The sequence below is a fragment of the Alexandromys fortis genome, unplaced genomic scaffold, assembly GCF_014885135.2.
Source record: "Alexandromys fortis isolate MF-2015 unplaced genomic scaffold, M_Fortis_MF-2015_v1.1 scaffold_282, whole genome shotgun sequence".
Classification (NCBI taxonomy): Eukaryota; Metazoa; Chordata; class Mammalia; order Rodentia; family Cricetidae; genus Alexandromys; species Alexandromys fortis.
The window spans coordinates 711832-739314 of NW_026068199.1; the positions used below are offsets into that span (position 1 = coordinate 711832).

At 43.9% G+C, this 27483-nt stretch overlaps 2 protein-coding genes across 4 annotated transcripts in view; both read left to right on the top strand.

Annotated features, from left to right (window-relative positions):
* LOC126493080 (T-cell-interacting, activating receptor on myeloid cells protein 1-like) overlaps nucleotides 1-7134 on the top strand; it is a 16880-nt gene extending 9746 nt beyond the window's left edge. For 2 of the 3 annotated variants that reach the window (XM_050129868.1, XM_050129869.1), the window contains 2 exons: nucleotides 2649-2817; nucleotides 4163-4317. In XM_050129868.1, the coding sequence (XP_049985825.1) occupies nucleotides 2649-2817; nucleotides 4163-4187 (194 nt within the window). In that variant the 3' untranslated portion in view covers nucleotides 4188-4317. Of the gene's footprint in view, nucleotides 1-2648; nucleotides 2818-4162 lie in introns of all 3 variants that reach the window. The other variant, XM_050129870.1, reaches the window with a different exon arrangement.
* Nucleotides 7135-14460: 7326 nt separating this feature from the next.
* On the top strand, nucleotides 14461-21743 carry LOC126493089 (V-set and transmembrane domain-containing protein 1-like). Its single transcript, XM_050129880.1, has 5 exons — nucleotides 14461-14482; nucleotides 14823-15107; nucleotides 19603-19737; nucleotides 20039-20066; nucleotides 21156-21743. Exons 1-5 carry the CDS (start codon nucleotides 14461-14463, stop codon nucleotides 21211-21213), a joined length of 528 nt encoding a protein of 175 aa, XP_049985837.1. The 3' UTR covers nucleotides 21214-21743.
* The last annotated feature ends 5740 nt before the right edge of the window (nucleotides 21744-27483 follow it).

The window sequence follows — 27483 nt, forward strand, 5'->3', positions numbered from 1 at the left end:
CTGCCCTGTGGGAAGTCCAAGGCCCACCCCCTCCATCCATGCCTAGGAAGGTGTGCATCCAAATAGACTAGGGTCCCAAAAAGCCAGCACATGCAGTAGAAACAGGTCCCAGTGCTATTATTGATGGCTTCTCGGTCTGCCCCCACTGTAGAGTGTTTCCTTTGTCATACAGAAGCCTTTTAATTTCACGCAGCCCCTTTCTTAGCTCTCTGGATTGTTTCCCGTGTTATCAAAGTGTTATTTCGCCAAGTCCTTGCCTATGTCTACATCTCCAGTGCTTTCCCTCTAGCGCTGTCGAAGGTTCGGGTCTAAGGTCTTTGGTCTATTTAGAATTGACTTCTGTGCAGGGTGAGAGATCTGCATCTACTTTCATTCTTCAACAATTAGACATCAGTATCCTCACATTATTTGTTAAAGAGGATATATTCTGCAGTTTGTTTTTATTGTTTTTGAGACAAGGACTTGCTCACTTTGTAGCCCAGGCTGCCATGAAACCCATGGAGATCTGCCTAGTCCCAGAGCGCTGGAACTAAAAGTGTGCACCACCATGCCTGGCTTCAGTGTGTGTTTTTTTTACTACATCGTCAGAATTAGGTGAATCACACTACATGAGCTGATTCCTGGTCATCCATTCTATTTGACTGGTCTACATGTCTGGTTTTACACTAGTGCCATTCTGCTTTTGTGGGTTTGCTGTTGTTCCTATCACTCAGATAGATAGATAGATGATAGATAGATAGATAGATAGATAGATAGATAGATAGATAGATAGAGAGATAGGGTATCATGATGCTCTCAACATGGCTTTTCTGCTAAAAAATATTTTTGCTATTTGATGTCTTATGTGCTTCCATATGTATTTCAGCATTGCTCCTTCTAGTACTGTAAAGAATATTGTTGAGATTTTGATAAAGATTACATCTGTGGATTGCTTTTGGTAATACAGTCCTTCTACAATATTAATTCTGAAAATACATGAGCATAGGAGGTCATTCCAAGTTCTAGCAGCTTCTTCAGTTTCTTCAGTGAGTTGACATTTCACTGTGGAGAAATTTGACCTCCTACACTTATTCCTGTAGATATAGTCAAACATTTATAAGTGGGTTTTCTCCCTGATGTAGTTCCATTACTGTTTGAAGTTTTCAACACTATCCAAAGTCTTCTGTCATGGTGTTGCTCCCTTAAATGCTACACACCTTGTTTGTAAATCCTCCTTTTGCCTTTGCAATCTCCAACAGAGAGTGATCACCGCTAGGTGTGAAGGTCTGTGTAGTCGGTAATGATAGGTGAAGAATGACGCTTATGTGGTGGTGAAGTTGCCTGCCTTTCCCTGTGGGTCTTGCCTGCAGGTGAGCTTGCTACTGGTGTGTTTAATTATGAAGCTGCACTCTTTGGGATGAACTCATTCTTGTGTGGTATCTTTAAAAACAAATCAATGCCCAGCATCACATCAGCTCCTCTTCCTCGTTCTCTTTATCCTCCTCTCCTACTTCTGCTTTTGCGCTCTCTCTCTCTCTCTCTCTCTCTCTCTCTCTCTCTCTCTCTCTGTATGTGTGTGTGTCAAGATACATGTGTGGATGTCACAAGACAGCATTGGCCCCTATCAGTCTCTTTGCCTTTTTCCCTGTGCGAGACAGGGTTACTTGCAAGTTCACTGCTGCAGATACCAGGCTAGCTGGCCCTCAAACTTCTGTAGGTTCTCCTGCTATCTCACTACAGTATATGGGTTTTTGATATGCACTACTGTATCCAGCTTTATGTGGGTTCTGGGGTTCAGGCACTTTACCCACTTAGCCATTTCCCTCACTCCTTACCATTCAATAGCTCGTCTTAAATGAAGGGGGAGATAGACAGTGAAACAGCCTTTCCTCCGCTAGGTTCAAATTTTCTGAAACTCACTGCCTATATGGCATTTTGTGGTCCAAGGAGGCTTGCTGGCCTGCCACTGATTTCTGTGTTCTGTAGATCTATGAGTCTCTCCTTTGATCTATGCATAGTATCAACAATTAATCCCTAATACATTAAGGAAAATAGAGAAATGGAAGAGAGCAGAGGTAGAAATAAGATAAAGCCAAAAAAGGAAAAGAGTTAATGTAACTGGAGGTTGCTGTACTGCCCACCATTTCCCTAAGAACCACTTTGAGGCTTAATATTAATCATAATTGTTTGGCCTATTAGCTCAGGCTTATTATTAACTATCTCTTACAACTTAAATTAGCACCTTTTCATTATTCTATGTTTTATCATGAGACTCGTAGCTTATTACCTCACATCTTGCTTCCCCACCAGCTGCTAACATCTCTTCTGAGTCCGCCTTCTTTCTCCAACTATCTGTTTAGATTTCCTGTCTAGCTATATTCTGCTCTGCCACAAGCCAAAGCAGCTTCTTTATTAACTGGTGGCAATAAAACATATTCACAGCATACAGAGGAGGAGCATCCCCACATTAAGCTAAGGCAGAGTAAACACAAGGAAAAGAAAGTAAAGGAATACCCATTTCAAGTTAATTTTTAAAACCCATTTAGAGTTAAGTCTTTAGAGAACAGAGTTCTTTATGCAAGTGGACATTTGGGAGTCTGATTCGTTCAATCTGTCTGTGAAGGCAGGGTGCCCTCTGTGGCCAGTCATGATCATCTTCTCCCTTTCAGAGTCACCAGATACCATGACAGAAGGCTACACACCCCCAGACTCCTTGACAGAAGGCTATGTCATGGGTAACCTCATTCGACTTACACTGGCAGCTGTAATTGTGCTAATAATGGGAGGCTTCCTGGTTGAAGCCTGGCACAGCCAGAGGCTGTCTCCAAATAGACCCTGGTAAAATAATTGAACATTCCTTTTTTTTTATTGGTCTCTTGTGTTATTATGAGGGTTTTCTTCATCCCGGGTTGATAGAGGTATAATTGACAGATACAAGTTGAATTGTATTTACCATGTACAAAGCAATATATTGGCATATTTAATTATAAAAAGTGTATGTGTGTTTTGTCTAAATGTATGTCTGTGTAACAGATGTATATATGTACCAAATGAATGTCTGATGCCTGAAGAGGCCAGAAGAGGGTATTAAAATCCTTGGAACTGAAGTTCCAAGCACAAATGGTTGTGAGTAACCATGCTGGAAATTGAACCAAGATCAAGCAAAAGCACCCAGTACTTTTAACCACTGAGCCATCCTTCCAGCCCCAAAATATTTAATTTTCATGTGTCAGTTAAACTCCAGTCACCCTAGGAAAAAAAGTAAGTAATCAGTTATGTACTGAATAAGAAGTTTCACCAGTCATGAAATGGCCTCCACAAAACAGCTAGCAAATCTGCCCAGCAAATTCAGACCTACATTTGGGCAACTTTTTAATTGTCCAATTCAACCATATTCCTTATAGTTACTACACCATATCCTAAATCAATATAGATTAATCTAAAAACCAGGTCCCCCACAGTGGTGTCTCAGGCTTCTCCACACAGGCACACAGGAAAATTCCTTGCACCACAGGGTACAGATAATAAAAAGGGGCTACAGAGATGACTCAGATGTTAAGAGCACTTGTTGCTCTTACAGAGGACAGAGTTTTGTTCCAGAGTATCCAGTGTTCTCTTCTGACTCTGAAAGCACTTGGCACACATAGTATACATGCAGGCAAAAACTCATACACATAAAATAAAGTGATAAATATCAAACAATGAAAAAAGTGGTCCGGGGGTGTAGCTCAGTGGATGGAGTGCTTGCACATCGTTTATTCTTTAGAAGTTATTTTATGTTTATGGGAGTTTGTCTGCATTTTTATCTGTGCATCATTTGCATGAAGTGCCCAAGGAAGTGAGAAGAGGGCCATGGATTCCCTGGAGCTGGAGTTAGAGATGTCAGTCAGGAAGTCCAGTACTTGGTACTCAGCTCTGCATAAACAGTTTATAATTTATGGTGTACACTTGTAATACCAGCATTTGGGAGTCAAGAGTTCAAAGTCATCCTTGGCTACATAGCAAGTTTGAGGACAGCTTGACCATGAGACTCTGTTTCAACACCCTCCTTGCAAATGAAGCATTTAGGAAGGACATTTGAACACGTCCAGATGGGAAGGGTGGGAAATGGGTGTGGGTGAAAATCTCCCAAATATAGCAGTTGTCTTCCTTTCAATTAACCTTTGACTTTCTTTACCCACAGGTCCCACAATGCCCCAGGGGAATAATGAATCCTTGGTGAAATTGGACAAAATTATCTCTGTGAATTTCTGTGCAACCGTGATGACAACTTTTGTGGGAATCACCCCAGGACAGGAAGACGGCTGCCTCATTCTGACTCTTCACATAGAATAGAGGCCATGCTTGATTACAGATGTAATGAGTCTTTCTCTGTTTCACCTGCCAGCCCCCAAGTACCACACAGAGACTTATTAATTATGAAAGCTTGGCCCTTAGCTTAGGCTTGTTCTTAGCTAGTTCTTAAATTAACCAATATTTTTTAATCTATGTTCTTTTACTTGGCTCGGTTACCTTTACTCTGTACTACCCATCCTGCTTCCTTCACATCTGACTGGAGACCTGCCTTACTCTTTCCCTAAGACCTCTCTGTTCCCAGAAGTCCTGCCTAACCTCTTCCCGCCTAGCTGTTGGCCATTCAGCTCTTTATTAAACCAATCACAGTGACACATTTTCACACAGTGTAAAGGAATATTCCACAGCATACAGATGCTTACCTGACACATTAGTATTTATATAGAAATAAACACACACACGTGTGTGTGTGTGTGTGTATTTTCTTTCTTTCTTTCTTTCTTTCTTTCTTTCTTTCTTTCTTTCTAACACTTTTTTTTCCCTTTTGGTGTTTCTGAGACATGATGTTTCTACTGTGTAGCCATAACTGTCCTAGACCAGGCTGGCCTTGAACTCACAGACACCCATCTAATTCTTCTTCCCAATGCTGAGATTAAATGGGATTTGTCACCATACACAGCCTCAGTTTGCATTTTCTTAAGAACATACAGGTTGCCATGCCTTTAATCTCAGCACTTGGAAGCAGAGACAGGCAGATCTCTGAGTTCGAGGTCAACCTGATCTACAGAGTGATTCTAGAACATCCGGAGCTATACATAGAAACCCTGTCTCAAAAACAAAACAACAAGAACATACATGTTAAGTGTCTTCTGTGGCACTGTTGGTTATCTAAAATATATGTTATATATTTACCTTGATATACATCATATTTATTATAGGTTTCTTACATATATGTTTATATTCTTTTTTAAAGATTTATTAATTTTCCTGTGTTTTGATGGTTGTAAGCCAGCACGAGAGTGCTGGAAAATGGAACAAGGTCCTTTCTAGCAGTAGTAAGTGCTCCTAATTGTTGAGCCACTGCCCTAGTCCCCAAATTTATTCTTAGTGAATACTTTGTTCTTTTTAAAATTATCAATGGCAAGTACTAGTTTGTAGTAAAGTGTTGTTATGACTGTTCGGTTCAGGCAGGTGATGAACTTTGGTCATATTAACCCCTCTGTTACTCTTTCTCATCCCCAATCTGCCTTCCTCCATTCCCCTTCCACATCTTTAATGGTTTGAATGTGAAACATAACCCCAAGGGCTCATGTGCCCAGACAACATGGCTGTGCAAGTGGGTCACAGATGGTAGACCTTGAGATTTATAGCTGTGTGATGGTTGGTTTTGATTGTCAACCTGACACAATCTAAATCACCTAGAACATCTTAATGAGGAACTGTCTACATTAATTGGCCTGTGGTCGTGTCTGTGGGGATTTTCTTAATTGGGTTTAATTATGGTGGGAAGACCTGCTCTGACTTTGGACGGCACCACTTCTTGGGTCACCCATTTTTATTTTTATTTTTCCATTCAAAAATTTCCACTTCCTCCACTCTTCCCATTCCCCTCTCACTTCCCCACTCACTCTCCTCCCTCCCCCTCCAGTCTTAAGAGAGGGCAGGTTACCCTGCCCTGTGAGAAGTCCAAGGCCCTCCCCCCCCTCCATCAAGGCTTAGGAAGGTGTGCATCCAAATAGACTAGTGTCCCAAAAAGCCAGTACATACACTAGAAACAAGTCCCAGTGCCATTATCAATGACTTCTCAGTCAGCCCCTATTGTCAGCCACATTCAGAGAGTCCGGTTTTGTCACATGTTCATTCAGTCCCAGTCCAGCTGGATTTGGTGAGCTCCCATTAGAGCAGGCACACTGTTTCAGTGGGTGGACCAACCCCTCGCGATCCTGACTTCCTTGCTCATCTTCTCCCTCCTTCTGCTCTTCAACTGGACCTTGGGGGCTCAGTCCAGTGCTTTGATGTGGGTCTCTATCTCCATCCATCTCCAGATGAAGATTCTATGGTGATATTCGAGATATTCATCAGTGTGGGTCACTCAATTTTCCAAGAGCCAAAGAGCTGGGTATTAACATATATGCATTAATTCATTACTTACTGCTCTTGACCATGGAAGCAATATGACCAGCGGCTTCAAGTTTCTGTTCCTTAATGTCCCTTTAATGCTGGACTTTAACCTGGAATTTTGACTAAAATAAAGCCTATCAAATTGCATTTGGGTTGTTTCATTTCTGTTTTGAAATTGGGTCTCACCATGTAGCCCTGGCTGTGCTGGAACTTACTATGTAGACTAAATTCACCTTAAACTGTAGATCCACCTGCTTCCACCTAGGGCGTGCTGGGGATAAAGGTATGCACCACCAGGCCTGGTCTTTGTTGGGATGTTTTATCATAGTCTTAAGGGAAATGAAATTTACGACAGCCTGCTTCTTGTTCCACCCCAAGCTCCCTGAGCGATGAGAAAAGCTTCCAACAAATGCTCCCCCTACACAACCTCCACCAGGCCATGATGGACTGAAACTGTGAACACAAACAATGTTTCCCTTGAGTTGTTTCTGTCAGGTATTTTCTCACAGCAATAAGGAAGGTAAGGAATATGACATCACTAACTGTCCCTCATTCTTGACGTTTTTCTTCCTTGATCCTATGCATGAAAGAATGAATGTGGCACTGGCTTGGTGGGCCTGGCATGTTTTACTTAATGTGACTGGGTTGTTTCTATGAAAGCAAAGGGAGGACTATTGGCTAGGGTAGAGGACTGGAGAAGATGGGAGAGGGCTGAGACAGAGGAGAGGGATGAAGAAGAACAAAAGCTGTGGGGTCAGAGAGATGGCTCAGCAGTTAAGAGCACTGGCTGCTCTTCTAGAGGTTCTGAGTTCAATTCCCTGGAACTACACTGTGGCTCACAACCATCTATAGTGGGATCTGATGCCCTCTTCTGGTCTAAAAGCATAGAGCACTCATATATGTTAAATAAATAAATAAATGATATATGTATGAAAATGTCTATGAAATGCATGATTTTGTATGTAAACGTAAAATAAATAATATTTTAATATTTTATTTATACTTTTTAATTTTATGTATGTATGTATGTATGTATGTGTGTATGTGTGTCTGTGTGTGAGCAGGCGCTCGAGGGCAGATGTGTCTGTTCTCCCTGCAGCTGGAGGTACAGGCGGTTGTGAGCCACCTGACATGGGTGCTGGGACTCAAACTCAGGTGCTCTGGAAGACAGGCATGTTCTCTTAGCCGCTGATCCATCTGCCCAGCCCTGAAAACAAATGATTTTGAAAGGAAGACATGAGATTAAGAGGGAGATTGATGGAGGTGCTGGGGAGACTTGAGAAGGTATAGGCGAGATACACTGTATTCATTCATGAAATTTTCAAAGAAAGAATAACTTCAGAAGGACATAAAATAATTTGCCTAAAGATATTATAGTTACAGAATAAATAGACTAAATAACCAGAGAAGAATGATAACCAAAGTGTAAAACTAAAAAAAGGGGGGGGGCAGACGGCCAGGATGGTGGGAAGGGTATAAAGATAGGAGGGGCCTAGTTTGAAAGGAGGGGGCTGGCAGGAGTAGGAAGGGGATGAATATGAACAGAGGACACTATATGCAAGCATTAAATTGTCAAAAATGAGCAAATTAAAATGGAAAGCATCTTAGGTAAGATTTCAGTTGAGAAGGGCAGGTCCCAGGGTGGGCAGAGCTGCATGGCACCCAGGCTGACAGAGATGTCATCGTCCAAGGCTTCTTGCTTCCTGCGTCTGTTCAGGAAGGAAACTGTGCAAACAGCTATGAAAGCAACCCCAGCGTCAGGGCAAAGCTTCAGCCCGCAGGTTCCAGGGACAAAGTGGGGCCAGGAGAGAACTGTGGTCTCCTCCTGCCCTGCCAGTCCTTCCTGAGAACTGAAGACCGGACCTTGGCTTAGGGAGAAGGGGAGCTATGGACATAGATTTCATATACCTGCTTTGCCTGGGTGAGTCTCCAGGGCTGTGACAAGCGCTTGCTTGGATGAGAAAAGCTCACAGCAGGGTCAAGGTGGTGACTACGGAAATGCAGAAATGAGGGTGTCTATGTGTGGGTGTGAGAGACTTGGTATGGGGGGAGGGGGTCTCAAGGACATCTGTGTCAGTGCCACACCTAAAGACACTGATTACTGCAAGAAGTTCAAGCTCCATAAGGGTCTCTGCACCTCCTTTCGGGCACCCAGAACGTTGCCTGGTCCTGCCACCAGATTAGAAAGGGGTTGAGGTGCAGGAACTACCAAATGCAGAGCTGTGGGTAAGATGCAGATTTTTCCAACCATCCCCATCCTGGGGCTGATTTTAACAACATAGGTTTGAACTACCCACAGGTAGATATCTCGGTACATGAAGAGGAAGATGGGGCTGCTGGCTTGGTTGCATCATACAGCAGCTCCCATTTAAGAGGCCCTTTGTTCCTCCCTGGTGCAAGAGCAGGGTCGAGATGTGTGGGCACGGCAATCAGAAGGCCACATCTGCCCCATTCCTTCCTATTTTACTGCTCACAGTCTTCCCTCCCGGTCAGTGCTTCTTTCTGTGTATGCTCTTTAGAGAGAGTCTCCAGCCACAGACCAGGTTGACCAGATCCTCTGGGAAATGTCCTGATACAGCCCGAGTTGCTTTATTGGGGCAGCTGTACCTAAGTGCCACCAACTGTTGGTAGAGAACAATGGAAAATAAATTTCTTGATTACGTGAGTTATGGAAATCAAGGTGTAGACAACACTGGTTCCTTTGGAAGGGGAGAAGGGAGATCTTATTCCAGGCCTCTCTTTGTAGCTTCTGGTAGCAGTTGGCAATGTGCTTGGGGGCTCCATTCATTGTTGCTATTCTTTGACATTTTTTAAATGTATTTAAAGACGGGGGGGGGGCTTAGTCAGGGTTTATATTGCTGTGAAGAGACACTGTGACCATGGCAACTCTTATAAAGGAAAACATTTAGTTGGGGCTGGCTTACAGGCTCAGAGATTTAGTTCATTATCCTCATGGCAGGCAGCATGGCAGCAAACCATCATGCTGTGGAGGTAACTGAGAGTTCTATGTCTGAAGTGGCAGGCAGCAGAAAGAGAGAGGAGGCGGGGGAGGGGGCGGAACTGGGCCTGGCTTGAGCATTTGAAACCTCAATGCCTATATCCACGGAAAAACTTCTTTCAACAAGACCCACTTACTCCAACAAAGCCAAATGTCCTAATTCTTTCAAATAATTCCACTCCCATTGAACCTCTAGGGGCCATTTTCATTCAAACTACCACACAGGGTTTCACTAGGTAACCAGAGCTGGCCAGGAACCTACAGAGGTCCATCTGCCTCTACCTCCTGAGTACTGGGATAAAAGGCATGCACCACCATAGAGTGCTCCCTTCTGAACCCCCATTAGGCACAGACCACACCCAAACACCAATTTCTAACACAAAGAAATCTAATATTAAGCAAGACACAGAAACAGGGTGGCTGAATCTTAATCAGACAGAAACAGCAGCAAGCGGCTCAGCAGGAGTGGGTTTTAAGGAGAAAAAAAAAAGTAGAATTCTAGCTAGGGATTCTAGTGGTAGCTTTGACAGTTAGTTTTGGGGATAAGGAAATGGCCAAATAAGGGACACTAAAGAAGGGGGAAGAGCAGGGGACCTCTTAGTACCATGTTTGCCATGTTTGGGCCATTAGAGCCCTTCACTGACTAGAGTTTAATCATTGGATGTCCGTGCCGCAGTGGAGGAGAATCAAATCCTTCAAGCTGATCTCCACACACATATGTGGTACACACACATGCCGTGGTACATATGCACTCACGAGCTCTCACAAGAGCACACACATAGCACATACACACAGTAGTAACTCGCTGTAAAAAACAAAGTGAATACAAATGTTTACATGGGCTTCAGTATCAAGAGCCCTCCACAAGTAGGAGAAAGCCACAGCTGACGAACAGCGGCAGCAGGAGGAACATCACTGTGGGTCTGGCCCCTGGAGCCATCTGGGCCAAGCTTGATGCTGCCAGGCCATTTTTCCTTTGCTCTGTTGGCATGGTCCTGCATGGGTTGAGGGTCTGAAAGCAGGGCCCTGGGCAGCTATGGTTCTACAGCTTTGAAAGCTTGTTCACTGTGGTGGCTTGAAGGAGAATAACCACACAGGCTCATACATAGGAATACTTGGTCTCTAGTTGGTGAGAGTATGTGGGAAGGATTAAGAGAAGTGGCCTTGTTGGAGCAGATGAACTGGAGTTAAAGACAGAAGCCACCATGCGGGTGCTGGGAATAGAAACCTGGTCCTCTGGAAGGACAGTCAGTGGTCTTAACACGTGTATCTCTCCACCCCACATATATTTTATATAAATATTTATTATTTGAAAAATTTATACATCTATACTATACATTGTAATCACTTACCCCCCACTTTCCCCTTTAATTCCCTCCAGGATTTCCCAGAACATCTCCCTCCCAAATCTTCCTTCCTTCTTTCCTTCCTTCTTTCTTTCTTTTTCATTACTTCTTTCCTTCCTTCCTTTTGTTCTTCCCTCTTTCTTTCCTCCCTCCCATCCTTCCTTAACTCATTGATTTCAATAAGTGTTGACCATATGCCCAAAGGTATGAGGTCATCCAATGGGACACGGGCGACCAACCTGTGGTTACACCTCTAAAGCAATGTGGCTCTCCTTCCCTCAACAGCAATTAGCTAAGGGTGGAACCTCAGAGCCCCCACCACTTCATGCTGAAATCCCCTCTCCCCAGCCCCCAAACAGGGTTTCTCTGAGTGGCCCTGGCTATCCCAAGAACTCCCTCTGTAGACCAGGCTGGTCTCAAACTAAGAGACCCGCCAGCCTCTCTCCCACCCTCAAGCTCTCTCCTAGTTAGCTCTAATTGTCAATTTGACACACCCTAGACACGGCATAGGATCATCTGAGAGGAAAGCCTCCAATAAGGAATTGCCTAGATCAAACTGGACTTGTCTATGGGGGATTGTCTTAATTTCTTGCCCAGCCTCCTGCATAAATATCCCTGTGGAATATTACTTTAAACTGTCTGAATACATGTTGCCATAATTGGATTAATAAAGAAGCTGACTGACCAGTAGTTGGACAGGATACCATTAGGTGGGAAAACCAGACTAAGGACACTGGGAAGAAGAAGGACAAAGTCAGAAGAGTTGCCAGCCAGACACAGAGAGGAAACAGGAGAAAGAGAGTCCAAGGTGAAAGAGAGGTAATGACACGTGGCAGAATGTAGATTAGTAGAAGTGGGTTAATTTAAGTTGTAAGAGTTAGCTAGTAACAAACCTGAGCTATTGGTCAAGGATTTGTAATTATTAAGTCTCTGTGCATTTATTTTGGAGCCAGCATTCCCTAAAAACACTCAACCTACATAGCCCACTGTTGGTGGCACCATCGCTAGACAGGTGGGCCTGGGCTGTATAAAAGCATCAGCTATATATGAGACAGGTGAGTGAACCAACAAGCAGTCCCTCCATGGTTCCTGCCTCCCAGTTCCTGCCATGATTTTCCTCAAAAATTGGTTGTTGCCTTGATGTGGAAACTAAATAAACCCCTTCCTCCCCAGGTTGCTTTGGATCAGTGTTTTTATCACGGCAACAGAATGAAAGTAGAACAGATTAGAACGCAGACAGGACACTGATGACAGACCAAAGAAATGATTCTGGTACTGCTTGTCTCATGGTCTCAGACTTGACCAGGTGTCTTCAAGTTTGTGTGTGTGTGTGTGTATGTGTTTGTTCAAATAACTGAAAACATACACAAATGGTAAAATAACAAGGAGTTTTATTCAGAATCAAAGAAAAACCACAGGTCAGATAGACTACAAAATCATAGCAGTCTATCCGGCCTAGAGGGCTCAAGAGCCCTTGGTCACTGTCTGGGGCTTCCTTTTGTGAGTCTAGGAAGAGGGACTGGTTGATAGAGGCAGGATGCAGGAGCCTTTTGAACTTGATTGATAGGCTTAGATGTGTAAGCCTTTGTTTGTTGCACATATCTTTACCTAAGATGCATCTGATGATAATCACGCATAAATATAATACAGTAAAGAGCGATTTCCCCTAAATGTTTGTTCAAAGGATATATTTTGACTTACCACTTAGCACCCCAAACTTCTTCAGCCTGTATTGAACCATTTCATTTAGTTTCAGAATGTTTTTGGTCACAAAAAAAGGTGTCACCCCCCCCCAACAGTTCTTAGGGAGGAATGACATAATGCATTGTTTGGACCTGGTATATGCATGAAGCGGGGGTCCCAGGTTGATATGTGCATTCTAAGGAAGATAGTGTGTATATTGCTCTAGCCAAGTGGCATCCTAGGTTACTCAGTTAGCCCTACACTTGCCTACCTTGATTCTACCCAAGTCTATCTTGGTAAACCAGTGAGTTGTGCGAGGAGTATAAGGGATTACTATAGGAGCTGGGCTTACACAGTCAGCCACGTCAGGAAAAAAGCACGACCCAGGATAAGTCACAACTGATAAAAGCAGCACCCCTGGAACTGCCCACAGCTTGTGCACACTGGAGAGCCTTTTCTCCCCAGCAATGGTGACTGCCTTTATAACCTGGAAGGGGGCCTTGTGAATATCCTGAGCTGGGAAAGCTTCATGAGCGGTGCAGGTTTCATTCACTCCCTGAGCATTGTGTATTTCATCTACTCCCACTTTTTTACATACTCTCCCTCAGTCGAGAGGTAGTGTTTCAAGTCGGAGGACACAGTTTCTCTCTCACCCAGGTTTCTCTTCTTCCAGGGCTGTGCCTGTGCTAAGGAGATGAGGAAGAGAATGGTGAGTTTCCACACGTTCTGTGTTCCCTGCTCCACTCTCCGTGACCCTCTCCCTGTGTAGTAGCTGCAGGTGTTCCAGATCTGAGGAGAATGGTTTCCTCAATGTCAGTGCTGCACCTCTGAAGAGAAAAGTATCTCAGCAGTCAGGAGTCAGGGAATACCCCAAAGTCACCCCCCACAACAAACCCCACACAAGAGATTTACTGGGACAGACACACGAGAGTGATCGCCTCTGCCAGGATGAGAAGCGGCGAAGAATTAATCAGCAGGCAGGCATTCTATGTAGGCTTTCTTAGAGGGGGTAGCATTTTTCAGGGTGGGGATCCAAGGGGTTTCAAGTCCTGAGCTTAGGGCGAGATCAGGAAATGGCAGTTTTCCAAACTCAGGGTTGGTTGGTTCCCAAGTTCAGGAAATGGTGGTTTCCGAGATCAAGGATTGGCTGGTTTTTGAGCTCAGAGATTGGTGGGTTTCTGAAACCCCAAAGTGAGCTTGGGCTTTTTGCCCTACAGGAGCTACTTTTCCTGTTGCTGTGATAAATCCTGATAAAGCAACTTAAGGGAGAAATGACCTGTTTGTCTTACTGTTTGAGGTTGCAGACCCTATTGGTGGGGAGGTCACAGCAACTGGAGCTTGAGGCAACTGGTTATTGCATCCATATTCGAGAAGAAAAGAGTGGGCGGGATAAGACGGCTCAGTAAATAAAGGCAGGTGCTGCCAAGATTGACAACGTGGAAGCCCACATCGTAGAGGAAGAAAATCAACTCCCAGAAGTTGTCCTCTGACATCCACATACACACTTCACACACACACACACACACACACACAAAATAAAATTTTATTTTAAAACTTTAAAGAATATTTTATGTATATGCGAGTTTTCACGCATTTGTGCGAATGTACCATTGTGTGCAGTACCCAAGGAAGCCAGAAGAGGTCACTGGATCCCCGGGAACTGGAGTTAGAGGCAACTGAACTGTTGTGTCCGCTCTGAAATCAAGCCTGGGTCCTCTGCAAGAACAGCCAGTGCTCTTAAACATGACACGTCTCTCCAGTCCTAAACTTAGGAAGCAAAATATTTTAATCATGTGTGTTTGTGTACATGAATTCCGTGCCTTCGGAAGTCAAGGGTGTCAGATGCTCTGGAGCTAGCTAGAGTCACAGCTGGTTGAGAGACACCTTACATGGGTCCCCTGGGATGCTTAGTCACAGGCCGTCTCTCCAGCCTTAAGAAATTAAGAACAAGAGAGCAGTGAACCCTTATGCTCAATTCACTTTCTCCTTTTAAAAAAATTCTTGCATTTACTTATGTATATGGGTTTGTGGGACGTGAACATGTCACAGAATGTATATGGAGGTCAGTTTTCTCCTTTACCAGTGTGGGTCTCAGGAACTAAACTGGGGTTCTCAGGCTTGGCAGTGAGCACTTTTAGCAGCTGAGCCCTCCTGTTGGCCCTCTCCATTTTATACAATGCAGGACCACCATCTTAAGAAATGGTGCCACCCATAGCGGATGGGTCTTTCCATGTCAGACAAATCAAAACAGCCTCTCACAAGCATGGGCAAAACACCTGTCTCCCGGGTGATTAAAGACTTCATCAAGTTATAACTGACATTAACCGTCACACCTTTAATCCTTAGAATTCTAAGAGAGGTTTACCATGATGGAGAGTCAATTAACTCTGAATTCTTTCCAGAGGAACTTCCCAGGCCTTCCATCAGTGCCTGGCCCAGCTCTGTGGTCAGGTGCAGGAGTAACGTCACTCTCCGATGCTGGACTCATTTCCAGAACGTTACAGTTACTCTGGGAAAGTTGCACAACTCTGGGTATCAGCAGGAGCTAACATCAGCGGCAAAGGAGGCTGAGTTCCACCTCACTCACGTGCAGCCTGAAGATGCTGGGGGCTATTTCTGTGCTTACAGGACAGCAGCATCCCGCAGGTGGTCAGCACGGAGTCAGTACCTACAGCTGGTGGTCACAGGTGAGCCGAGCAGTCTCAGGCCTTCTCCTCATACGTTTTGAAATTACACCTTTTTATTTATTATGTGTGCATGTGTGCCCCAGCCTGTGTGAGGAGGTCAGGGGACAAGTTGTGACACTTGCTTGTCTCCTTTCACTGTGTGAGTCTGGGGATAAAACTCAAGTCGTTGCATTTAACAGCCAACAACTTTACCCATCGAGCCAACCCTCAAACTCATTGTGTGTGTGTGTGCTATGTGTGTACATGTGGGAGCAAGGGTACCATGCCACACATGTGGAGATCAGAGGACAGCCTTGGATGATGGTCTTTCTCCCGCCTTGTTTGAGGCAGAGTCTCCACTTTGCATTGTTGCAGTGTACTCCATGCTAGCTGGCCTGAGAGCTTTCAGAGGTCCTTCTGTCTCCACCTCCCACTTCCCTGAGGGAGGGCTGGGACTACCGGTACTACCAGACGTACCAATCCAGTTTTACATGGGCTCTGGGTATCTGAACTCAGGTCTCTAATACTAGGTCCTTTACCCACTAAGTCATTTTCCCAGCCTTGCTTCTTGAGTTTTAAAATAATAATGCTATAATAATTATAAATATAATTAGCTATAATTATATTTTTATAATTGTCTATACTTTGTATATTTAACTATTTATATTTATAACTTCATCTGTTTAGTTTTCAAATAATTGTTATAATTATTAATAAATAGATGTGATTGATTATATTTATAATAATAACAATGACAAGGTTGGCCTTGGCCCATGCTGTTCTTTAACTCATTATATAGTTAAGGGTGGCCTTGAACTCCTGATGCTCTTGTCTTCCCCTCTTAAGTGCTGGTGTGTTATATGTCCACCATGACTTGCTCTGCTTTTTCAGTCAAATTAATATTATTATGCAACTCTTACACAAAGTGATAGGTTTAATGACATTTTCCTTCAAGTATATCATTGCTTGGCATTATTGGCCCCTCGCTAAGTTCCCCTCCCACTCACCCTCTTCCCAAATGGTCAGATCAGTTCCTTTGTGGACATGTTCTTTCTTTTAATGGGTCTCGGCTGGAGACTCCAGGAAGCAGTAAAGATACAAGTCCTCAGAGGAAACTGGAGATGTGGAGCTGAGTGCCTGGGGATGAGGCTCTGGCTAGGGATTTCCAATAGGTCTCGATGTAATCCGGGACGAATGCCTCGGAAGAGTGAATTAGTAGGAAGTCTGATGTAATGTAAGGTCAGTAGATCAGTAGAAGATGAATACACAATGAACCAGAGGTCACAGCTTGGAAGCAGCAACTTATCACTGGGGGTTTAGAGATAAATATGAGTAGATGGAGTTCTAATGACTGTGAATTAAAATCTATGAGGGCTATAATGTGTAACTGATTTCAAAGCAGTGAGCACATGATTGGAGCATCTGTGATCACAATACTCAGGAAGAGGACAGTCAGAAATGAAATCCTAAAAAGAAAATCGTAGGTAGTGAGTGATCATGCTTAGTAGTCTATAGATGTATAGCAAATAACCACAAATTTGGAAGTTCAAAACATCCATTTTATTAGACAGGGTCTAATGTAGACCAGGCTGGCCTTGAACTCCTAACGTAGTCAAGGACAACCTTGATCTTCTAGTCCTTTCACCTCTCACTCCCAAGGACTGAGATTGCAGGCATGAACCACCTCACCCAGTTTACAAGGTACCAGGGGATCAAACCCAGGATTTTGCGCGTGCTAGGCATGAATCAACCAACTGAACTAGATACATCCTTAGCCCCATTAAACATCCATTTATTTGTCTTATAGTTTGAGTGGGTCCGAAGGCAAATGGGTTTCGTTGAGTTTTCTGCTTTGGGTCTCGCAAGGCTGCAAGCAAGTTTTCAGGGCTGCATTTTCTTCTGGAAGCTGGATTGGGGAAAAATCTCCTCTTTTGCACTGGTTTAAGGGGGGTTCTTAGATATTAACATACTGTTGTGGGGATAACACTCTGCTGCGTTTGCATATTTGTTGATTAGAAGCAAGGCCTAAGTATCTGCACTCAAGGCCAGAGGAGTTGACAGGAATGTGAATACTAGAAGGTACTGGCGGCGGCTGTCCATCACAGTTCTAGGGGATGAGGCATACCCAGTCACACTGACATTGGAAGACGAGCCTTTGTGGGTAGAGAACAAGAAAAGTCAGTATCAGAAAGCGTGTTTCTGGAATGGAGGAATGAAGTAGAAAGGAGAACAGAGAACGAGGGAGAGTACAAGAGGAGGGGGTGAGAGGACCTACACCTCGGCTCCTGTCCTAGCTTCATTTCTCTTGTTGGCATAAAATCCATAACCAAAACAAAACAACAGCTCAGGGAAGAAAGAGTTTGCTAAAGCTCCAGGTTTCAGCCCATCCCTCAAGGAAATCAAGGCAGGAACTGGAGGCAGTTAATTATGTTCACAACCAAGAACTCACAATTCCAGTCAAGAGCAGAGAGAGAATGAATGCACCCAAGCCTTCTGCTCAGCTCGTTTTCTCTACACTGATACAATACAGGACCCAAGCATAAGGAATGGCACCACCCACTTTAGGCCGCGTCATTCCTTACCTGTAAATATAATCAAATCCATCCCCACAGGCCAACATGATCTAGACAGCACCACAATACTCTCTTCACAGGCCATTCTAGATCGTGTCAAAGCATCGATTAGAACTAACCATCACAGGTGTTTAAACTGACCATGGGTTTTGTTAAACAGAACAAGACTCCACTGGCAGCACTTCAGTGGGAGAACAAAGTCATTTATTTATATGTTGTAAGGGTTTCAGGATTTTGGAAAGTGGGTTAGAAGAATGTAAAATGATGTTACTTACTGTATGTAGTGCTTTGAAGGAAAATGGCTTCCAACAGGAGTGGCACTGGTAGCAAGTGCGGCCTTGTTTGAGGAAGTTTGTCCCTGTGAACTCTGGCTTTGAGGTCTCTTTTGCTCAAGCTTCCCTCAGTGGGACAGTCAGCTTCCTGCTGTCTGCAAGATGTAACATTCTCAGCTCCAGCTTGCCTGCCACCATGCTCCCCTTCATGATGATAAAGGACTAAACCTCTGAAACTGTAAGCAAGCCCCCTCAATTAAATGTTTTCCCTTACGAGAATTGCCATGGTCGTGGTGTCTCTTCACAGCAATAAAAACCCTAAACTAAAGCTGGGCAGTGGTAGTGCAAGCCTTAATCCCAACACTCAGAGGCAGAGGCAGAGGCAGGTGGATCTCTGAGTTTGAGGCCAGCCTGGTCTACAAAGTGAGTTCCAGGACAAACAAGGCTACACAGAGAAACCCTGTCTCAAAAAACATACAAAAAACAAAAAACAAAAACAAAAACAAAAACAAAACCCTTAAACTAAGACACTGTGTTTTAGATAGTGAAATGTTTTCTCTTTAAAAAAAAAACAAAACTCTTAATTGACAAAGATTGTACTCAAGGAGCACATTGCGCAATGATTATTACAAATTGAATACATTCCTCTACACCCACACATCAGAGTCCCACAAATTGATAGATGAAATTTTCCCATCTTTTCATTAAGTACATTCTGGAGAATGATCTATGATAGCTGTATTTTCTGTTTTGAATGAATGAGTTTATTAAGTAATAAATAGTGAGAGGGAGGTGATAGAGGAAGAGGGAGAGAGAGAGAATAAATTACCAACATGTATAATATTGTGGTGGTGCCTGCTTTTAGTCATCACGCAGAAGGCAGGCGCATCTCTGTGAGTTCCAGCCCAGCAAGGGGTACACAGTGAGACCCTGTATCAAAAAAAAAAAGTGGATGAGAGCTGGAAAGATGGCTCAGTGGTTCAGAGCACTTAGGACTCAGAAGTCCTAAGTTCAATTCCCAGAACCCACATGGTGGTTCAATCCCATCTATAGTGCTATCTGATGCCCTCTACTGGGTGTACATGCAATAGAACACTTATACATTAAATAAATATGTCTTTAAATTTAAAAGAATGGACACCAAAATATCCAGCAAGGAGCCTTGACTATTCATATGTCGAAGGACCAGAACTCCCCTCACCCCACGGCCCTGCTTGAGCAAGGCTAGACCCCTTATTCAAAGGGTGCCACAGCCACCCAAGACAGTACCGCTAGTTTGATTACTGGGTTTTCTGGCTTCTGGCTCTTATTTCGTTTTTAGTTTCAGGCAGGATTTCACACGCACTTGAGGCTAGCCTGAAACTTACTGTATCACCAAGGCTGGGCTCTAACTCAAGATCCTCCCACCTCTGGCTGGAGTCCTGCGGTTCTCAGAGTGTGCCACCACACACTGTGTCTGGAGCCTCTTAACCGCTCTGCTAAACTGTTTGGGGAAGCAAACTGATTCTGCTACTCCGACTTGGTAAATGATCAAATTTATGGCTGTGGGTGAGATGCTCACATGGAATTCTTCCCATGTGTGAGGCTCTGTCCAGCCCTCTACAGCTGTTCTGACAAGTGCTCTCAGGGATATCTCATGACACAGCTGCCATTTCCATCTCCGATGTACAGATGGAGTGGGAGGAGGTGGAGGAAATTCCCCCCGACCATCAAACAGCAAACGCATCATCCTGACCACCTTCAGCTGCCTCTGCATCTCTCTCCTCTTTGTCTCCATCTACTTTATCTACAGATGCACTCAGAAAGGTGAGTTAAGAAGAGTTATATATCCATGCATGGGGGAGAGAGAGAGAGAGGCAAGAGAATGATTCTGATAAGATGTGGGCGAGGTGGCACATGCCTTTAATCCCAGCACTCGGGAGGCAGAGGCAGGTTACTCTCTGTGAGCTCAAGGCCATCCTGGTCTACACAATCATTTCCAGGTCAACTAGAGCTACATAGCGACACCCTGTCATACACACACACACACACACACACACACACACACACACGCAGATGTGTGTACATAGATATATGTGTAAATTCTTCTTCCTGGTATGTTTTATAGGTTCGTCACACAAAGAGCCTCCCGAGAGGTAAATGAATGCACAGTCTTCGGCAAGCTTCATGCCCCACTTCCTTCCCACTCCACTCTTCTAAGACCCCATTTAAATATCGCCAATTGCTACCCACCCCCAGCCTATTTCTGCCTCACCTCCCTCTCCCTCAAGTCTTCATATCCTATACGTCCACTTTCCATTCATACCCTCTCCCCCGTCTCCCCCTCCCCCATCCCACTCTCTCCAAACCAGCCATTCTAATTTTCCAAGGCAGGAGGAGGCAATAGGTAAGTGATAAGATACCAGAAAAATCATGAGTTTTTCTTTTTAAACAAACAGAGGGATGCGCCCTTGTATATACTGTTGGTGGGGGTGTGAACTAGTGCATCCAGTAGTGGAACTGCAGCAGGAATTAGTACAGTGTGGAGGGTCCTCAAAAATACTAATAACAGAACAAGCAAATGATCCAGCTACAGCTCTCCTGGGAATTCGCCTACAGGAAAGTCCCCCACACCCCCATATTAACAGTTCAGCCCTAAGTTTCAGTTTCTTCCATGGGTTCATTCCTCCCAGCCTGGCCTGATACCAAGAAAGAGATTCATAAAAAACGCACCCTGGGGGCTGGAGATATGTCTTTGTTTTTAAGAGCAGCTACTGCTCTTACAGAGGACCTGGGTTCCATCCCCAACACCCACATGATGGCTGCCAGCTGTAACTTCAATTCCAGAGGCTCCGATGCTTTCTTCTGGCTTCCATGGACTCCTGCATATACATACTCAGGAACACACACACACACACACACACACACACAACGAAATTATATTGCCTTTAGTCCCAGCACTAGAGAGGCAGAGGCGAGGTAGGTGGATCTCTAAGTTCAAGGACAGTCTGGTCTACACAAAGGAACCCTATCTCCAGAAACAAGCAAACAAAATGTACCCTGATTTCAACTGCAACCTGAGTATTTGGAGCCTTTCTAGCCCCACAGGTAGAGGGAGGAGTGTGGCCTTCGATGGATAAGCTACCCCTGAGTTTATTGGGTGTATGTTGTTAGTTAGAGACCCCAGTCTGATTATTTAAATGCATCATTGTAAGGTTTCTCTAGCATGGAATTCTTTGTTTCAGTGACACTGAGAATGATCACGTGTGTAAATATGAGCATGAAGCCAGCTGCGTTGAGTGACACCTGGAATCCAACAATCAGGAGGCTGAAGCCGAAGACTGTGAATTTGAGGTCAACCTGAGCTGCATACAGCGAGCAGATCTCAACAGACACACATAGAGAAACGCACAGGGATGCACACACAGACACGCACAGAGACAGACACACATATGTACACACACAAACGTACACACAGACACATGCCAGTGACACACAGACACTCAGAGACACACACAGACACAGACACACACGCACACACATGCTTTTCTTCCAATGTTCTGTCACTCGACTTTGCAAGGCATTGTTGTAATATAGGAAGAAATGGAAGCGTGAACATTTGGATCCTCTATATAAATATCCTTAGCTCATGAGCAGATTTTGAATAATTTTCTCTTTTTATGATTTTTTTTTGGTGTTTGGGGTTTTTTATTGTTGTTGTTGTTTGTTTGTTAAAACAGGTTCTCACTGTGTATCCCTGGCTGGCCTGGAATTTGCTATGTGGATTAGACTGGCCTTGAACTCACAAAGATCCACCTGTCTTTGCCGGCCAAGTACTGTGATTAAATGTGTGTGCCATCATGCTTGGCCCTTTTTAAAATTTTGTATTTCAAAATAATTCAATCAATGAAAAATAAAAAATAAGAATGAAAACACATTGTCTGATATTGTCTAGACAGCAACATTTTGCCGCCTTCTTCTTCTTCTTCTTCTTCTTCTTCTTCTTCTTCTTCTTCTTCTTCTTCTTCTTCTTCTTCTTCTTCCTCTTCCTCTTCCTCTTCTACCTTTATTTTTGTTTTAAGTTTTTTGGGGGTATTAAGTCTTAAACACAGGACGTGACCAACATTAGGCAAGTACCTTCTGACTGAGATATATTCCCCACCCATATCTACCCTTAGTTTGTTTTTCCCCATCTCACTGTCACCAGAGGCAAACACTACGTAACACTTTTTTGTTTGTTTGAGACAGGGTCTTAGGTAGTCCAGGCTAGCCTCAAACTAACCTGAGGATAACCTGAAACTCCTGATCTTCCTACCTCCATCTCCCAAGTGCCAGTATTAGAGGCTGTGCCCCCATGCCTAGCTTCATTCCTGTGTGCTTTTTCCCATACTTTTATTAAATAGACATCCATTGATAGTCAATATATGGTAATACTTATGCTACTAAACATACATAAATACATACATACAATATCATGTTGGGTTTTTTTTTTTTTTGCCCTTGCAATACTTGGTGCATTTGAAAGCTTTTAAGATGTTTTTTAAATTACTATTATTTTGGGTTTATTTATTTATTTTTTTATTAAAAATTTCCGCCTCCTCCCCGCCTCCCATTTCCCTCCCCCTCCCCCCACTACCCTCCCTCTCCCTCTCTAGTTTAAAGAGAAGTCAGGGTTCCCTGCCCTGAGGGAAGTCCAAGGTCCTCCCCACTCCATCCAGGTCTAGGAAGGCGAGCATCCAAACAGACTAGGCTCCCACAAAGCCAGTACATGCACTAGGATCAAAACCCAGTGCCATTGTCCTTGGCTTCTCAGTCAGCCCTCACTGACCGGCACGTTCAGAGAGTCCAGTTTGATCCCATGTTTTTCAGTCCCAGTCCAGCTGGCCTTGGTGAGCTTTCATTAGATCAGCCCCACTGTCTCAGTGGGTGGGTGCACCCCTCGTGGTCCTGACTTCCTTGCTCATGTTCTCCCTCCTTCTGCTCCTCATTTGGACCTTGGGAGCTCATGTGTGAGAGTACACACATGTGGGCATTAGAGGATAACCTGTGGAAGTTCGTCCTATTCTTCCACAATGTGGATCCCAGGGATCAAACATAATAGTCAGGCTTGTTAGCAAGCATCTTTACCCACTGAGCTATCTCTTAGACCCATTTGAAATTGGTTTTTGTTGTTGTTTTCAAGACCAAGGACTACTCCATGTATCCCTGACAATTCTAGAACTCTCTCTGTAGGCCAGGCTGGCCTCAGGCTCAGAGATCTCCCTGCCCTACCTCCTGCGTGCTGGGATTAAAGTCGTGTGCCACCACACCTGCCTTGAAATTGCTTTAACCTGAGCTGTAGGTTCAAATTTGGGTCTGAGTAGAGGAGGGGCTAATGTTTCTAGTTGTTAATTTATATTTTATGTATAGTACCTTTGACAATTAGTTTAGACAGAAATGACAAAAGGAAAAATCCAAGTAAGAAAACCTTGGAAGGAAGGAAGGAAGGAAGGAAGGAAGGAAGGAAGGAAGGAAGGAAGGAAGCTCGGTTGGTTATGTAAGCAAGCTGAAGAAAACGCAGAGCTGTAGAGACATCCTCAGATGCCTGCATCCACATAATGAAAACCACTTCAGCTTCCCTTCCTTTGCCTCTCATCTCCATTTCTATTTCTGTGTTATTATTATTCAGACCAGCTGTTCCTATGAGTCTATGACTGATAATGACAATTCCAGGCTTACAGACTCACAGACTTTTAGCCAAGGAGAAAAGGGAGGGGTTGGGGGGATCTTATTTAGTGGATCTGTTAGGGAAAAAATCATAGACACCCTTCAGAAGAGGCTAGAAAACTAACTCACAGAAGTGTTGAATATGGGAGTTTTAAAAAATCGAACATTTGCTCTCAGTTAGTACCCAGAGTTTTGGGTTCCATTTCCAGTAAATAAACAGGCCTGTTATCCCAGCACTCAGGAGGTGGAGGAAGGAGGATCCGGAAGTTTAAGGCCATCTTTGGCTTCATAGTGAGTTCTAAGCCAGCTGGGACACATAGCATTGTATTACAAATGGAGAGAGGCTAGAGCAATAGCTCATCAGCTAAGAGTGCACATCCTTCTTGCAGAGGACCTGGATTTGGTTCCCACCACCTCATTGACTGGGTACAGCTCCAAAGGATACGATGGCCTCTTCCAGCCTCTTTGGGCAGATGAGCTTAGGTGTGCATACCCACACAAAGATACACATGCATACACACAACAATAATGTTTGAATAAAGCATCAAACAAGCATTTATTGCCTTCTTTTTAATCTAGAATCCTACAATCTACAATAGTTATGAGGAAAATCTGTTGTTATGTAATTACAGTAGTGAATTCATAAAGACACTCTCCAAATCCTATCTGTGACCAGGAAAAGTCCACACCATCAAGAATAATAACAGACATCCTGTCTTTGCATCTACCTTTCCAGAAATATCAATGTGGGATGGTGGGAGGTTTTGATGACTGGTCAGAGGTTGCAGTCTATCATGGCCTGGCAGCTCTTTCCAAAGCTCGAGGACATGGGGACTCCCTCCTCCCCCAGCAGAACTTCCTGCTCTGTACCCGCCCTTATCTGGAGACTGTCCCTGAGCCCGGAGGACTGACCTTATCTGAGAGCAGTCTCTAAACCTGGAAGCCTGATTTATCTCTAGGGTGACCCTTGCCACAATTTCCTGTTAGAGGCCTCCTCTGCTGCACATATGGTAACTAAGGCTTGTGCTAGGAGCTTTGCTATGGGACCCTGATGTCACATACGAAGGCTTATGACAGGAGCGTGCCACTTAAAGTAAATTAAGGTTTGTCACCAGGCTTTCCAATCCTATATATTCCGTATAATCTGGAATAAAGTTGAACAGATTTACCAAAGTCATCCCCTCGAGGGCTTTCTCCGTCATACCCACAGCTGTTTGAGCCTTGTTCCCCACTTCTGCTCCCTCCTTCTCATGGACCAAATACACCAGTGATTCCCAAGGAAGAAGCAGAACCACAGTGGAATCAGAGGCTTGTGAACATCCAGAGGAAAGGTGGAAGGAACATGAGACAGTCATTTTTCTCATTTCTAAAGTGATGAACAAAAGACCCAAAGTACTCACAATCAAAACTTATTATATTTCCAAAGTCACAAAGGTTCAGATCTAAATCCCAGATCCGTTAGATCCTAGACCCTCAGAAGGCAAACCGTTTTTTTCTTTCTGAAAAGAAGCAAGCAATAGTGATTTAGGCTTTATGACTATAGGAATTCAGCATCCATAACTGATATGTAAATAAGCATAGCTGGCTATGTTCAAATAAAGCTTTATTTATAAACACAAATGGAGGTCCATAGTTATCCAACTCTTGTTCTAGACCAATGCATTGTGTAAATCTGAAAATATTACCAGGATAAGAATTGGAGAGACAGAACTCTGTGTTCTAGTGTTGATAGGAAGATGAAAAAAATTAAAAAATAAAATAAACCTTGGATGGGATTGTCTCTGAGGACCTTCTCATCTCTGACAAACTGGGACTCTGGAACTATACATCATATAGTAGGTGCAGTATGTCCTGTAGGAGGGCTAAATCCCACAGTGCTTTGGAAAGAGACTGAACATGCTCAGCAACTTGCTTGAATTCCTGGTTTCTCCTTTAAAGCCCGAGTCATTACTACACTAAACACAGTGATGGAAGCCGAATGAACGCGCTGTACTATGCAGAGACCCACAGAGACGGCTACACATAGTAACCCACAGACAGGCCTACATTCTTATTGAGAACCACCAGCATGTCAGAACCACAGACTAAAACTTACACAGAGTCGCGCAAGCATGAAGACATGGGAGGGACATGCAGGTATACACAAAGGCAGATGACACACACACAGCTTACAGCCTGTCTTACCAAACTCAAAGGTTCTAAAGTCAAAGGTCCGGATCATTTTCTAAGTCTGACTAGTCAGGCTATAAGCCCTAGACCATCACCCCCTCCATGCATTCCTGATTAAAGTCCAAGGCATGAGGGGTCAGGAGAGAATGTTTCATCCAGTCTGCTGTGACAAAGCACCACAGACTGCAAGACTCATAAATAACAAATGTTCACATTCTGGAGGGTGAAGTCTGAGGTGCATGTAGGACAGCGCTATTGTCTGCTGAGGGCCCAATTGCATCATAAATGGCTAAATGGCTCCTTTTTTTATTTTTTTATTTTTTTTCCTCAAGACAGGGTCTCCGTGTAGACAAGCTATAGATAGGTGTAGCCCTGGCTGTCCTTGAGCTCACTCTATAGAACAGGCTGACCTTAAACTTAGAGATACACTTGCCTCTACTTCCCGAGTGCTGGGATTAAGGTTAGGGTTAGGTGTGTACCACTGCTGCTCAACTTGTGTTGCTGCTTTTTTAAGGTGAGTGGGGCAGGGCCTATGAGATATCTTATATAGTAAAGGTGCTTGCTGCCAAGCCTAATGTTACATCATCAGGACCCACATGGTGAAAGGAGACAGCTGACTTCCACTAGTTGCCCTCTGACCTTTACATGTACACACACATGCACAAATAAAAATGTAATTTAAAAAATTAAAGCCAACCAATGGTTCAGCAATTAAGAGCACTTGTTGCTCTTGCAGACAGAAGACCAATGCTTGGGTTCCAGCACCCACATCTGATGGTTCCAACTACCTGTAACTCCAGTTCTGTGGGCAGAGACTGGTTGTTCATTTACCAGTCACCCAGACCCAAATGACACAGAAACTATATTAATTACAACACTGCTTGGCCAACAGCTTAGGCATATTTCTAGCTAACTTACATCTTGAATTAACCCATTTCTATTAATCTGTGTGTCACCATGAGGCTATGGCCTACCCGTAAGGTTACTGCAAGTGTCTTTCTCCTTTGGCAGCTATGTGGAGTCTCCCTGACTCTGCCTACTCTCTCTATATATATCTTAAAACCTGGCTATATTCTACCCTGCCATAAGCCAAAGCAACTTTATTCATTACCCAATAAAAGCAACACATGCACAGAAGGACCTTCCACATCATCATCTGTAAACGGAGACTACTGGTTCATTTTCTGGATGCCCAGAACCGAATCATCACACAGATACTATATTAATTACAACAATGTTTGGCCTGTTAGTTCAGGCTCCTTATTAAGTAACTCTTAGATCTTAAATTAACCCATTTCTATTAATCTGTGTATCGCCACAAGGCTGTAGCTTACCAGGTAAGGTTTCAGCAGTGTGTCATTCTCCTTCGGCAGCTACATGGTGTAGACTCCACATACTCTCTATATCTCTTCCAGCCTGGCTATATTCTGCCCTGTCACCGGCCACAGCAGCTTTATTCATTAACCAATAAAAGCAGCACATATACAGAAGGACATTGCACATCACAGCTCCAAGGTTCTGATGCCTTCATCTGCATCTTCATGCCTCCCCATGCACCTACACTCATTTGTACATATTCACTCACAGATACACAGACTCACAGATACACACACACTCACTCACACACAGACACAAGGTCTGACTCTATAGCTAAGGCTGGCGTGAAACTCTTGGCGACCCTCTTGCCTCAACTTCCCG